The 14,862-nt window shown below is 44.3% G+C and overlaps 2 protein-coding genes across 3 annotated transcripts in view; one reads left to right on the top strand and one right to left on the bottom strand.

Moving 5' to 3' along the window:
* Positions 1–188: 188 nt before the first annotated feature.
* On the top strand, positions 189–13,357 carry zgc:194990 (uncharacterized protein LOC568410 homolog). Its single transcript, XM_042086801.1, has 10 exons — positions 189–392; positions 2,768–2,840; positions 3,324–3,422; positions 3,817–3,918; positions 5,953–6,102; positions 8,210–8,347; positions 9,689–9,740; positions 9,905–9,931; positions 11,880–11,906; positions 12,040–13,357. The coding sequence occupies exons 2-10, from the start codon at positions 2,778–2,780 to the stop codon at positions 12,600–12,602; spliced, it is 1,221 nt and encodes a 406-aa protein (XP_041942735.1). The 5' UTR covers positions 189–392; positions 2,768–2,777; the 3' UTR covers positions 12,603–13,357.
* Positions 13,358–13,493: 136 nt separating this feature from the next.
* The window catches only part of itgb4 (integrin, beta 4), a 48,177-nt gene continuing 46,808 nt past the window's right edge, over positions 13,494–14,862 (bottom strand). For both annotated transcript variants that reach the window (XM_042086716.1, XM_042086717.1), the window contains one exon: positions 13,494–14,862. This exon is cut by the window's right edge and continues 98 nt beyond it. In XM_042086716.1, coding sequence (XP_041942650.1) covers positions 14,812–14,862 — 51 coding nt within the window. In that variant the 3' untranslated portion in view covers positions 13,494–14,811.

Here is a 14,862-nt window from a genome sequence, read left to right as displayed (position 1 = left end):
ACACCTTTACATTATATTCCGTTGTTAATGACAAAGCAAATAAAGTCAACAGTGGTGTGGAATGTAGCGGCTGGTTATTTTGACAGTTTGGCTCCATCTTGAGGACAATATGAAGATGTGATGGTTCCCTTGTTCTCACATGCAAAATGAATCTTCGTGTGCAGTCGTGAAGTCGGAAAGAGCCGAAACTCGTCACTCAGCAACGGACCGACATCCAGTGTAAACAAGGTCACATCCACTCTCTCCCACACACATACACACTGCAGAGCTTGGAGGCGGAGCGCAGGTAGCCTGTCCGGCGGTGTATGTGATGTAAAATAGTAAGAAAGGGTAATCCAGGTGAAGATATTGATCATTGTTTTACGACAGGACAGCTGAAGAGTCTACTTAAGGTAAGATATGCTTATGCTTGTGTGAAAAGTCAGTAGGTAATGTTAATTCTGCAGGTCTTTGAATAAACTGATCAATGCTGTTTTCATTTTGAGAATCCAAACAGAGCTGCTGCAAATATTTGCTGCACCATGATAGCTACAGTGCATCGAAAATCAAATTGTAGGCTATCTGACAACAATCAGAATAGTCTACTTTAATCTTATGGTTAGTTCTTTGCCTGAGCAAGTGTGTGTGAATACCTTATGCTTCAGCATGAGCTACGCATTTTGTAATTACAACATGGCGTTCTTATAAAAAAAATAACCTTTTATTAATATTGCCATAATCTGGATTTAAATAACCGGTGTATTCAGACAAATTGAGCAAACTATACACTTGACTTAAGTTCTACAGACTTGCACGTTGTGCCACATGGATGTGGATGTACTGTTAAGGCGCCAAGGTTGTGACCCTTAATCTGTCCTAATCATCTTTTGAGCAAGGATTGAACCTCTTTCCTTCTATTGCATTCTCCAATAACTAAGTTACTTTATACTTATGACATGCTGGACCCTTAAAGACCCATGCGTACGGGACTTGCGTAACTGGAAAGAGCAATCAAAACACCGCATCCTGACAGGTATCGTGCGCAAAACGCATCCCATTTAATTCCCTTAACGGCTTAGTGGCACGGGCCTGGTGGAGGTGTACCTTGTTCAGATGCACGTGTTACCTGCGTGTGTGTGATATTTCGTTAAATCCTTATAGAGCAAGCGGAGCTATAAGGTGCGTTCGTCTCCCCCAAAAGCTGGAGTGCGCCAATTTGGCACCCCAATTATATAAGGACAGAACGAATCCGTTTTACCACTGAGTCTTGTACGTCTTCTTATTTACAAGATACAACAATCTTTGTACTTAAAAGAGTGTTGTTCTTCTAGGTTGTGTACACATCATGTCTTTTGTAAGCAGGGGTTCCAATAAGGATCTCTGTTGTAGTTATAATAACTTCTATGTTCCGCATGGTGTCATTTGTTTTGGTTTTATATGGTGGTTATGGTTTCTTTGAGTGTATAAGCTAAGCAGAAATGGCAAATGTAGTGGTAGAAGGTTTGAGGTATGGCATGGTCATCGTCTGAATGTGTGTTTGTGAAAGAGAACAGAAGAAAAGGAAAAGGGAATTAAGATGTGTGTGTGTGTGTGTGTGTGTGTGTGTGTGTGTGTGTAAGCGAGAGAGAGAGGGAGACAGAATGATAAGCGTGTGTGTGTGTGTGTGTGTGTGTGCGTGTGTGTGTGTGCGTGTGTGTGCGTGTGTGTGAGTGTGAGTGTGTGTGTGTGTGTGTGTGTGTGTGTGTGTGTGAATGATGCGCTGTGCCATGCTGAATCAACATAATTGGGCCAGGCTGGCTTTGAGAATTCTCTCTCTCTGAGCTGCTGCCTCAGATCTCAGTGGGCTTCCTGCCCTGCGTCAGACAGCAGCCGCATGTGGCCCGGAGCCAGGCCAGATCAGGGCCGATCAGGCCCAGTGATCAGACTGCAGAGGCGCTTTGATGGGGGAAAATCTCCCATCCTGCAGTTTCCCCTTATTGCACCTGCACCTGCACCCACCCCACATCACACCACCCACCCACGCACGTACACACACACACACACACACACACACACACACACACACACACACACACACACACGCACGTGCACACACACCTCCTCTCTCTGCAGCACACAGTGTCTCCCCCAGCTCTAAGAGTGCAGGGCTAAATATCTGTGATTCAGCGTTCTGACTCCTGCGCACACACACACACACACACACACACACACAGCGTTCTGACTCCTGCACACACACACACACAGCATTCTGACTCTTGCACACACACACACACACAGTGTTCTGACTCCTGCACACACACACACAGCGTTCTGACTCCTGCACACACACACACAGCGTTCTGACTCCTGCACACACACACACACACAGCGTTCTGACTCCTGCACACACACACACAGTGTTCTGACTCCTGCACACACACACAGCGTTCTGACTCCTGCACACACACACACACACAGCGTTCTGACTCCTGCACACACACACACAGCGTTCTGACTCCTGCACACACACACACAGCGTTCTGACTCCTGCACACACATATTTACAGCCTCTCTTTCTCCATCTCGGCCTTTTCCCCTCCTTGTTCCCCCACTCTCTCTCTCTCTCTCTCTCTCTCTCTTACCCCTTCCTCTCTGAGTCTCCATGATTGCGCATCAGTCTGTCCCAAATGACTCCTAATCTTCTAATCTTTAGCCAACTTATTGACCAACTTCATTGGCCATGTGTTTTGCATGTAAACCACTTCTGCCGTAATGTATTTGAATACTCAATCTCACTGTAACCAACTAGGTCAGTCAAGATGATGAAGGAGTGCCTGCAGTTTCTTATAGAGCCGGCAAAGAATCTCAAGATTCGCATAAAGGTACAAAAATCCATTCAGTAGCTCAATCAGTTACAGCACACTCTTACCGTAAGGAATTGCTGACAACAGGGGAAGATGTATAACTCCCGAACTGAAAATGTGGCACAATGAGGGATAGTCAGCTTTCACAGCCTCATTACATTCAGGGGAATGAGACTCATTTCTCCAGGACCAGTGCAGAGCAGAAAACCTGCAGCTCCTTAATGTAGGACCTGGAAGGATGTGCATATCGCTGTGCACATTTAAATACCACTGTGCACATTTTAATACCACTGTACACATTTTGATACCACTGTGCACACCACTGTACACAATTTAATACCACTGTACACATGTTAATACCACTGTACACATTTTGATACCACTGTACAGTGTACACATTTTAATACCACTGTACACATTTTATACAATTTTTCACAAAACATAAACAAGCATGCTGTTCTGATTCCGCTGCTCCGGTTCTGCTGCTGTGGTTCTGCGCAGGAGTCCCGTAAGAAGGTGAAGCATGAGAAAAAGGAACCGCTGCTGGAGTCGCAGCTCTTCATCATGGATCTGGCTCGAGAACTCAACAGACTCTGCCGGGTAGTCCACTACACATGCACACACATGCAAACACAGGGACACAAACACACACACATACATACACACACACACACACACACACACACACACACACACACACACACACACACACACACACACACACACACACACTCCACTCTACTCTACACCAATACACAGAGACACATGCACTATACTTTGCTATACACATACAATTTTTCACCACATGATGAACATACACAGACACATACACAGTCACACATACACATACAAACTCACACACACACACACATACACACACACACATACAAGATGAGTACACATACAATTGTTCACCACATGATGAACACACACACGCACGCACGCACACACACACACACACACAGACTAAATACCATGTGTCTTTTTGTGTCAGAAATCCGATGTGCTGGCCCACATCTGGACGTGTGAGGACGTCTGGCCTCCTCACCTGTGTCGGGAGTTCATCATGGAGTGGTCAGCCACACTGGAGAATAAGGTGAGAAACACACCTGTCTTGCAAAACACTCACCTGAAGAATAAAGTAACAAGCACACCTGTGCAACATGTAAGGAATAAAGGGTGTGCTATAGCTAGTTCAGTTTGATGATGAATGCCATTGTCAGTTTCTGAGTACTTTTTTAGTAAATGTTGGCAGTGAAGGAGCTGTTAAGGTTGGTTGGTGGCATGGTTCTAATTTCAGTTGGTTTGTGCCAAATCATTCTCTCACAATTGAATATTACATAATTTGCAGTAAGTGATTCTCTCACAATGTAATATTACATATTTTGCAGTAAGTGATTCTGCACTTGCATTTCAAAGGAATGATGAAAATGGCCATTTCTGTAACTAAGTGAAGAATAACACACTCATCATTTTTAGTATAGAGTTTCTCCTAAATCTGCAAGCTTTGAGCTACTATTATTCAATACTGAATGCAATATTTGTTTAGTCATGAGTATTTTCCTGCAAATTGGGATCCAATATCACTGAAGACTAATGACTGACTAGATCAACATCAGGCTTTAAGCAAGTTTAGTATTGAAGGCTGTGAAAGAGTCATGTGCTGCAGGCATTTGGTGAAAGGACCTCTGGGCACAGAAGACTATTGTAGTTTAAGTGCATTAGTGTAGCTTGTTGGCTAGGACGGTTATCCTCAGCTCTCCAAAACTCAGCAGAGATCCCTACGTTCTTCACAACAAAGCACATAAAGGCACTTTTACCCGAGACAACCACTGAAGAGGTGTTATAATGGGCTCCTGCAGTACACACACACACACACACACACACACAACCTCAGAGGCTCTGCTGAACCCACGTCAGACTGGACGCTGCTCTGCGGCGCTGAGCCAGGCTGGGACACTCACTCATGCGGTCCAGTCACACAGCAGCCTCTGCTTCTGGCTCTATTGATCCATGTGCCTCCACTGAGCTCTTGGGCCTCATTATGAATATAAATATATAAACCTGTTTCCACCCACACTGGCCCTGACGGAGCATTTAAAGTGGACTCTAAGTGAATACATTAATGACAATATATCAGCTCTTTCCAAATAAATATCTAAATTTGGGTATTAATTAGAGGTAGTTTATTAGTTTTGAAGCATCTTTTTATTGTGAATGTCATGCTTCTCCAAATGGCATGTACAGTCTTTACTAAGAAGTTCAGAGATGGCCCCAGCTGTGGCGCTACTGGCTGGGGCACCTGCACCGTACGCCGGCGACCCGGGTTCGATTCCTGGCCTGTGGTCCTTTCCGGATCCCACCCCGACTCTCTCTCCCACTCACTTCCTGTCATTCTCCACTGTCCTATCAAATTAAAGGCATAAAAAGCCCAAAAAAATATAATAAAAAAAAAAAAAAGAAGTTCAGAGATTCAGGCACTATATGTCATTCTATCTCCATGTCATCTTGTAGATTTGTGAACGTATAGTGTAGTACTTAACTCCACAGTGAGGGCAGACATTTGAATTCAATGCATCAGTGCTTCCCTCGCCATCAGCATTGGATCCCATATGGCTTAGTGAATGACCTTGGCAGTGACAGACTGTACTCTTAGAGAATTTGGCATAGCGCTGCAGCACATGGGTTTTGTGGGGGTTCGCACTTAGGGACTAGGACTTACGGGGGAGAGAGAGGGAGAGAGAGGGAGGGAGCACGAGAGAGAACTTCTTTTGGGTTCTGCCGCAGTATGAAGGGGGGGTATATTATATACTAATATTTGAAGTGTGTGTGTGTGTGTGTGTGTGTACCTGCTCTAAGTTGAAAAGTGCATTAAAATGCTGTGTGTGTGTGTGTGTGTGTGTGTGTGTGTGTGTGTGTGTGCATTGATCTGGCTGTATTTCGCTGCCTGTCTGCCTAGCGTATGCGTGTTTGCCCTAAGTCTATGTGCACTGACATTTTTCCTGTTTGTGTGTATCTGTATTTGCATGCATGTGTGTATGTGTATGTGCATACGTGTGTGTGTGTGTGTGTGTGTGTGTGTGTGTGTGTGTGTGTGTGTGTGTGTGTGTGTGTGTGTGTGCGCTGGCAGCAGAGGAGTCTGCTGATCAGCCCGCGTCCTGAGCGTCGTGACTGGAGGGGTCATCTCCTCAGCATGCTGGAGCAGGGCAGTGAGCATGACATGGGGGCCCACCGCAGCATCCTCATGGACTGGGTCCGAGAGCAGAGGGCCAAGCACCAGGTCAGTCACGCTGGATTCATCCATTCATTCATTCATCTGACATGGACATGGTCCGAGAGCAGAGGGTCAAGCACAAGGTCAGCCACCGCAGGGACCCAGAATACCCTGCATTCATTTATTAATTCGTTCATTTATTCATTCATTCATTCATTTATTCATTATTTAATCATTCATGCAGTCAGTCATTCCTTGATTAATCTGACATAGACATGGTCTGAGAGCAGAGGGTCAAACGCCAGGTCAGCCACCACAGGAGCCCAGAATACCCTGCATTCATTCATTCATTCATTCATTCATTCATTCATGCAGTCATGCAGTCAGTCAGTCAGTCAGTCAGTCAGTCAGTCATTCGTTCAGCTGTAGCAACAGTAACAGTCAACAGCAGCATTGGAACTGCAACATAAGCACACAACTAATACATTAGCACCAGATGTACAGTGCACACAGCTATACATTAGCATCAGATGTACAGTGTTAGGAGTTTGTTGTGAAACACTAATTTCCAACAACTGTCCAATGAGTATTCATGGAATGATGAGGAGTTGGTTGGACTGTCCAATGAGTATTCATGGAACGATGAGGACTGTCCAATGAGTATTCATGGAACGATGAGGACTGTCCAATGAGTGTTCATGGAATGATGAGGAGTTGGTTGGACTGTAATGACCAGCAGTTCCTCTGTTTAAGCAGGGTCTGCTAGAAGCAGGGTTGAGGAGGGTTTACTCAGCAGCTTGTGAAGATTGTGAAACGATCTGATGCAGTTTGATTTCTGTAGAAACAAGGGCCAACTCAACCCTCATAGTTTTCTGCACGCTAAGTCAGCCCCCCTCTGAGTGATTCTGTTTGGCCGTTTAGCTGCAGCAAGAGAGGGCACTTGCACCCTGTCCCACTCCGATTACTGTACTGCGAACAGAGAGAGGGATGCAGGAGGGATTAATGCCCTGTACCGCATTTCAAGGTTTGAAAATAGATAATTATGTATACTGGCTTTGAGAGTTTGGAATAACTTCAGACACAGAGAGGTCCCTTGCTCCACCTCTACTACTCCCTCTCTCTCTCACCATTCACCAGTCCCCTCCCTCCCTTCCTCCCTCCATCCCTCCCTCTTTTCCTTTTCTCTCTCTCTCTCTCTCTCTCTCTCTCACCATTCACCAGTCCCCTCCCTCCCTCCCTCCCTCCCTCTTTTCCTTTTCTCTCTCTCTCTCTCTCTCTCTCTCTCTCTCTCTCTCTCTCTCCGTCTTGCTGTGATTATGTTATTAATGTGGCAGTAATCCCTATGTCCTCCTCGCATGCTCTTGTTATTAAAGTCACTGTGACCCATTTTTCCCACTGATGCCAACGCCAATAGGCCTCTGCTGCTGTAATGCTCTCTCAGTCTCTCAGCACGTGTGGCATTACTCCTGGCATGGCGCCCTCTTCAGCGGGGTGTGATTAATTAGCTTATTATATTTACCTGCTTATTGTAATAGCATAATATGGTGAAGTCTAATGGGGGTAGACCTTATGCAGGTGTTGGCCAGTCTAGACCTTATGCAGGTGTTGGCCAGTGATATTTCTGCTACTCACCTCACTGTCAATGGAGTTTAAAGGACGAGTTTCATCTGAAGGTAGTAACTGAACAAGCTAAAAGCTAACAGACTCGATTGTAGACCAGCAACACCTTGAATTGTTGTAGCCTAATTTGGAGATATATTGACCTCTGCCAAGGTCGGCTTTGGTGTAGTTTGTCTGCTTGTCTTTCTGTATGACACACAAAAATACTGCCACAAGATTGAACAAGAACTGTGGCCCAGTTGTCATGAAACATTGTGCAAAGATGTAGTATGAGCACATTACATTACACACACACACACACACACACACACACACACACACACACACACACTCTCTCTCTCTCTCTCTCTCTCTCTCTCACACACACACACACACACCCTCTCTCTGCCATTTCTGTCAGCTGTCAGTATGGTGGACCCAAGGCAGTGATTAGAGAGATGATTAAAACAGCATGGAGAGGGAGCTGCAGCATGCAGTGTGACTATTATCAACTCACTTTCTCCCGTCATTACCCCCCACTCTCCTTCCCTCTCCCTCCTCTCTCTGCCTCTAGCATGGTGTGTGGCCAGGGGAGCCGGTGCTGATGGTGCTGGATGACCTTGAGTTCCAGTGGCGCAGAGGTCGCCTGACCCACCTCCGCTCCGCCATGGAGCTGGTCATCTGGGCCGTGATGGCTGAGAGCGCAGAGAAGGTCTGGAGCCATGGCCAACACACACTCCAGATTAGGCCCAGTCTCAACACACACTCCAGATTAGGCCCAGTCTCAACACACACTCCAGATTAGGCCCAGTCTCAACACACACTCCAGATTAGGCCTAGTCTCAACACACACTCCAGATTAGGTCTAGTCTCAACACACACTCCAGATTAGGCCTAGTCTCAACACACACTCCAGATTAGGTCTAGTCTCAACACACACTCCAGATTAGGTCTAGTCTCAACACACACTCCAGATTAGGTCTAGTTTCAACACACACTCCAGATTAGGCCTAGTTTCAACACACACTTTTAGATTTATAAAGGCTGTGTGTGCTGTGTGTGTCTATAATATACTGATATTTGAAACGATGATTGATTGATATTTGGTGTGTTTGTGTTTGTTTGTGTGTGTGTGTGTGTGTGTGTGTGTGTGTGTGTTGAAAAGTGCATTAAAATGTTCTGTGTGTACTCTGTTGTACGTCAGCCATAAAATACTTTAACCAGAATTGCTCAGACAAACCTCCTAACATCCACTAAACATCCTTGACTTCACTACGAGTGTTACCAAGTATTATAATCTTTGACTCAAAATAACTCAAAATCTTCTTAAATTAACAAAATTAAGACACAATAACAAGTAAATTTATCTGCCAGTGGAGTTGTTAATTGTATCTTAATTTAAGAAAAGATTGAAGATTTAAGACAATTTAAGGTAAATTTACTTTTTTTTAAGTCAAATAATCTTACAAGAAAGCTCAAAGTAAGTATATCTATATTAAAAACAATATTAACTAGATTTTTTTATCTTAATATAAAATTATAACACTTGGTAAGATATAATTTTTTGCAGTGTTGTCACTAAACACTGATTTCTTGTGTTGTTTCAGAGCAGACGTTTTATGGGCAGAATAGGAGCTAAGCCCCTTGAAATGAAAAGTCAGAGATGAAAAGTTCTTTTGTGTTTGACGTTTAGTCGACTGAAACATAATCAATCACCTTAAGGCTTAATGGTGATGATGTTGAAGTTAAGATCATTATCTAGAAAGCAACACTTGAACAGCAATGGCCACTGTCTGAAAGAAATGGTTGCAGATCTATACCAGACAGAATGGATATGTCCGGCCAGGTAGTTCAGTTTTAGGGCCCCTTTGTTCTTTCTCCAATGGTTCCATCACTGAACATACATTGCTTGTAATTTTGTAATGTGCCCACTTATAAGAGGTCATGAGCTGTTGAGGTTGTCTCCTGTAATCTGATAGAAGAATACTCCTGACATTCTACATTCTGTCTGTCTGTCTGTCTGTCTGTCTGCCTGTCTGTCTGTGTACCTCAGGAGACCATCCCCAGGCTGTGGTTGGCTCACAAACAGAAGAATCAGAAGATTGGTTAGTTGGTTTTCATCCATTATGTCAAGTGTAGATGTGATGTCTACAGCCATCCTCTCTAGACAATCCCTTTCCTGTAAAAATGGCCTAACAAATGCCAACATTTCCAGTGTGAACTTGCACTGTGTTTTTACTTATGAAATACCTGTGTGTCTTATTTTCAGATGCAACTCGGTACATCCCACATGCATGTAAGTTGTTGGCCTACACACACACACTTTAAAGTAACAAATGGTAGCTGGGAGCTGCAGTTATTGTCTGAGAACCATTGAATTACAGTTTTTCTTAGCTGCTTTGGTGCATAATCATCATTAACTCGCACACTAGTTGGTGCATAATCATCATTAACTCGCACACTAGTTGGTGCATTTCTCGAAACCATTTGTGTGAACTGCACCACACAGTGAATTACAAATGCATCTAACTTGCTCGAAATACTGTGTTCATGACACAAAAGCAAATATTTATGCCAATCAACATGTTAGTTAGCCTGGCTCCGCCCACCTACAGTACATACTTCCGCTCAATTTTCATTTCCCTTCAGTACGTCGTCTGGGTCTACGGTAAATTCGCGGGTTTTCTCCTGCAAAAATCTGTCCAATCAGCGAATAGAGGGGGTGGCTGAGAACGATGACGTTGAGGTTGTGCGCTAGTTTGAGCCAGACATACGTCACGACCAAACGTTAGCGATTGGTTATGGCAGATCCAGAGTGGCTCTGGGCAGATCCAATAGTTTTAAACTTCAACAGAATACTCACCTTCAAGGAAGTTAACGCTTGGCAATGGAAAGTGGCCAGACTCTCTGTAGCCTACATTATGAAATGCATGAGAGTCTGGTAGGACCAGGCTACATGTTAGTGCCATTGGAGTGAAAAGCTCCTGTGTCATCGTTATGAACAAGATAGTCAAATTGCTTTGCCATGTTGTCAATATAAGTGTTTAATCTGTAAACACTTTCTTATGAAAATACACAAGGCTGCAGTTTGTTCTGTTTGACATTTCAACAGTAAAAAGTTACACATTACTGTATGTGGGAGATTGTAGATATGACAGGTTCCATATTTATTGTCTTTTTACGGTACTGTTTAGATTAGATTCGATTTGATTAGATTCAACTTTATTGTCATTGTGCAGAGAACAAGTACAAAGACAATGAAATGCAGTTTGTGTCTAACCTCTACCAGAGGTGCAAAAAAAGCAGAAAATTGCAATGTGATATTCGGTTGTTAAGTCCGATGTCACGGGGCCATCAGCTTTTTGGTCAAAAAACGTTTACTAGCGCAGCCAGCCAGTTTTTGCAACTTCTAAACCTGGTCACCATCACCTCTGTTTTATTGAGAGTAAAACAAAACCGCTTAACTTTAACAGAGTAATTACTATAGCTGTGCAGCCAGATGATACAATCAAGGGTTACGTGCAGGCTTCAAAAAATAGGATTTTATTAGGTTGAGGCAACAAGTGAGTAGTAGGATGACAATGTTCTTAAAGGCAACACTGAATAGCGGAAAAAAAAAGTTTATTTTACTGTCTATGGAGAAAACCGAGCGGCTTTGAAAGCTGTTGTACCCGGAAAAATATTTATTAGTCAATTATTGCATCATCACTTAATAACCGAATACAGTTTGTAGCGCAGTTTGTTGACAGATTGTGTAATTCATTGTCACACAGAAAAGAAAGACCCAACTGTTTTACTGTACAGCAGTTATTTTTTACAGAAAAATGTAATAGAAATGACATCTGGTTCAACATTTATTTGTATGTAATGACTCAAGCAGAGTTTGGGGGAAGGAATATTCAACAGAGAACCTACAGTATATAATGCATTTGACCGCTATGGCAGTAGCAATTGCTGATGTGAAATTGCACAAGCAATTGCATGGATGTAGCAAAGCATTTGCTGTTTGTCTGACGTAATGAGAAACTGCTTTTATGATGTGCACAAGTGACTAGATGGTGTGGAGTTTGAACTTTTAGTCTTGAGAATTTCATATCTGAGAAATACACCAAAGTGACTGAGAAAAAACTAATACAGCTGACTGAGACTTTCTAGCTTCAAAATTCACATTAGCACATTCTCATTGATGTAGTTGTCTTTATATTACTCAATATTTAACTCTCTGGCTGTCTCTTGGCTTTCAGTATGGAACTGGATAGGTGATGCAGCAGGTATATCTTCCAATACTTTCACTGTATATTAATATTTACAGAAGTGTGATATTTTTATCACACAGCATATATAATATAATATAATACAATATAATATAATATATAATATAATGATGATGATCCTTATCTACAGAGGAAGTGACCCTTGACTCCGAGACAGCGAATCCTGACCTTGTGATCTCCGGCGACAACAAGCGGATGCGGTGCGGCTACGAGAAGTGCGACGTGGCGGACTGCCGGCGCCGCTTCAACGGCTGGTGGTGTGCTCTGGCGGCGGAGGGCTTCAGCGAGGGCCGGCACTACTGGGAGGTGGAGGTGGGCGAGCGTGACTGGCGCCTGGGCGTGGCGCGGGCCTCGGCGCTGCGTCACGGTTACCGCTCGCTCAACACGGAGAGCGGCTACCTGACGCTGCGCCTGGAACGCGGGCAGGAGCTGAAGGCGCTCACCGTGCCCTGCACGCCGCTGCCCGCGGACCTCCCGCTGCCACGCAAGGTGGGCGTCTACCTGGACTACGAGGGCGGCCAGCTGTCCTTCTACGACGTGGAGCGCCGGGCTCACCTCTACACCTACACTGACACCTTCAGCCAGAAACTCTACCCAGTCTTTGGCACGGTCGAGGTGGTGAGGGACATGGTGATCCGGGAGGCAGGGGCAAGAGAACCCTGCTTCTGCCCTGGCCCGTGTCTCTGGAGCTAATTGCCCCCCCACCACCACCACCACCATTGCCATCCCATCATCCCCAGCTGATCAATGCAGTACAGAGGTGTCAGTGTTCAGGTGTAGACGCAAACACCAATAACAGCAGACTGGAACGGATCAGAACCGAATCTGAAGCGGATCCAGTCTGAAATCGGCTGCTGGCCCGCTGTTTCCACTCATCCATTCAGAGCTTAAGGCCTTCTCAGGTACAAAGCAATTTGTGCTAAGTTGGCCGAGGGGTTTGTTCTGCACAAAATAGTGTTTGCTCAACTGTTGTTGCCCAACACAAGTAATTGGAAATTGGTTTAAGAGTGCAACAGTGTTGAAATGTGTTGTGTCTGAAAACCCTATTACGCTCATTCGCAAATCTTAGTGTGAGAGTTTGTCACTTTCGAACAGTCCTTGATGCCTCACTCTCATGTTAGACACCCTCTATGTCCCTTAATTCACAGGATATTTGAGCCTGGATGTTGCACTTCCCATTGAAAACTGCAACAGTAGACCACGTAGAGCTCCATACTCTGGGATGGCTGACATGCTGAGCAAAAACTATTTTAAACAACAAACCATTTTTGAAATGAACCAAAACAAAGAAGACTAAGAGTGCTTTGGCCATGTGGCTCCTCTCACCCTTTGCATCTCGCTAATGCTTTCTTTTTTGCGTGTGTGCTTTTTGATTTTGATGTTCATTTGTGAAATGTTTCTGTTACACTGCTCTTTCTACCAGTATTGAAATAAAGATTTACCCTGTACGTCTTTTTCATCAACAACTTCTCTCTGGCCTCACGTAACTAATGCAGCTGTTCTTGCCATGTGAGATATATTCAAGATTTACAACATCAGAGCAATACAAAGTCAGTTCAATACAAAACAGACAGTCACACAGAAGATGTTTTATAATTATAATTTCATTAGGTGCAATGTTGTTGACATGCGTATTAGAAAACCATTACAGGCAGTGGTAAGAGTTCAGTGTATCTGCACAATGACCCAGTAGAGCCAAAACCTTTCAAACAAACATGGCAATGATTTTGGTATGGTGGAAGAAAATATGTTGACAACCTGTCCGACTACATCAATAGATCGTCAAAATATTGTTTCAACTGAACATCCACACCTAAAATGATATCAATGTAAAACTGAACGAATATAAAACAACATATCTGGAATATGATAATAATAAAAAAATCAAAACAATCTTTCGTCTAAATACATTAACCCTTGCTGAAGCAACGAAACACTGAAAGCTGAATACCTGAAGCATAGGAGGACGCAAGAGATGTTTTAAAATTAACTTGAGTTTGATGTTCAGAAAGATGCTTCAAACCTAGAGCTGTTCAACAAACAATTTAAGAGGAAACAACTTGTGTAAAAATGACAGAGTCTTCTCAGTACAAATCACCTCAGATCAGATCGTAAGGCACAAATCCTACTGCCTACATGTAAGGGCATCGTCTTGATTAAGCCCCTGCAGATATACCTGCAGCAACAGGGCAACTCAGACAGGTGAGTAGATAGCCCCCCCCTCCCCACACACACACACACACTAGGCAGTTTCTGACCAGGGGTATTAAGGGGCAGAGAGTTCCCGCTCGCTGTGGGGCAGTAGAATCTCTCACTGGGGATAATCTCCCATAATCAGCCCTGGCAGACAGGTCACACTAATCCAAAGCCCCAAAGAAGATGCTAAACTACAGTAGGGGCAGAACAAGGGGGGGGGGGGGGGGTGCAGGTCTCAAATGGAACAGTGAATGAAGCTTCTGACCAAGGGGTTGGGGGCAGGGCACAGAGGGCATTTGTGAGCCGTTAATACCCTTCCTCAGAGGGCACTTGAGGCAGTTTGCAATGGCCCTGTGGTGCTGCCCTTGGAGGTGGAGGGTAGGACTGCAGTTTCTGTGAAGGGTCTTTGAGATGATATGAGTTCAAGTTCTACAACGAGACGGAACTGAATAGACCTGTGTGTTCCCATGGTGACCCTGAAGACGCGGGAACAAGGGAAGACGGTTTGTCATGCCATACTGAGGCTGTAACAGACTTTGGTCTCTCAAAAGGGTCATCTGTTTGTTTCCAGGAAAATTACAGGTAACATTGCTGACCTGTTTCTAAAACTAGTTTGTCCCTTTTGCATTGGCTTTGAGTATGTGTTTGTGTGTGTGTGTGTGTGTTGTGTGTGTGTGTGTGTGTGTGTGTGTGTGTGTGTGTGTCCTTAGGCCTCGTAGTATTTATTCTCCGTGCGCTTGGTCACACTTGTGCTGGA

The sequence above is a fragment of the Alosa sapidissima genome, chromosome 3 (assembly GCF_018492685.1).
Source record: "Alosa sapidissima isolate fAloSap1 chromosome 3, fAloSap1.pri, whole genome shotgun sequence".
NCBI classification, from domain to species: Eukaryota; Metazoa; Chordata; class Actinopteri; order Clupeiformes; family Clupeidae; genus Alosa; species Alosa sapidissima.
This window is presented reverse-complemented; position numbering and strand designations above follow the sequence as displayed.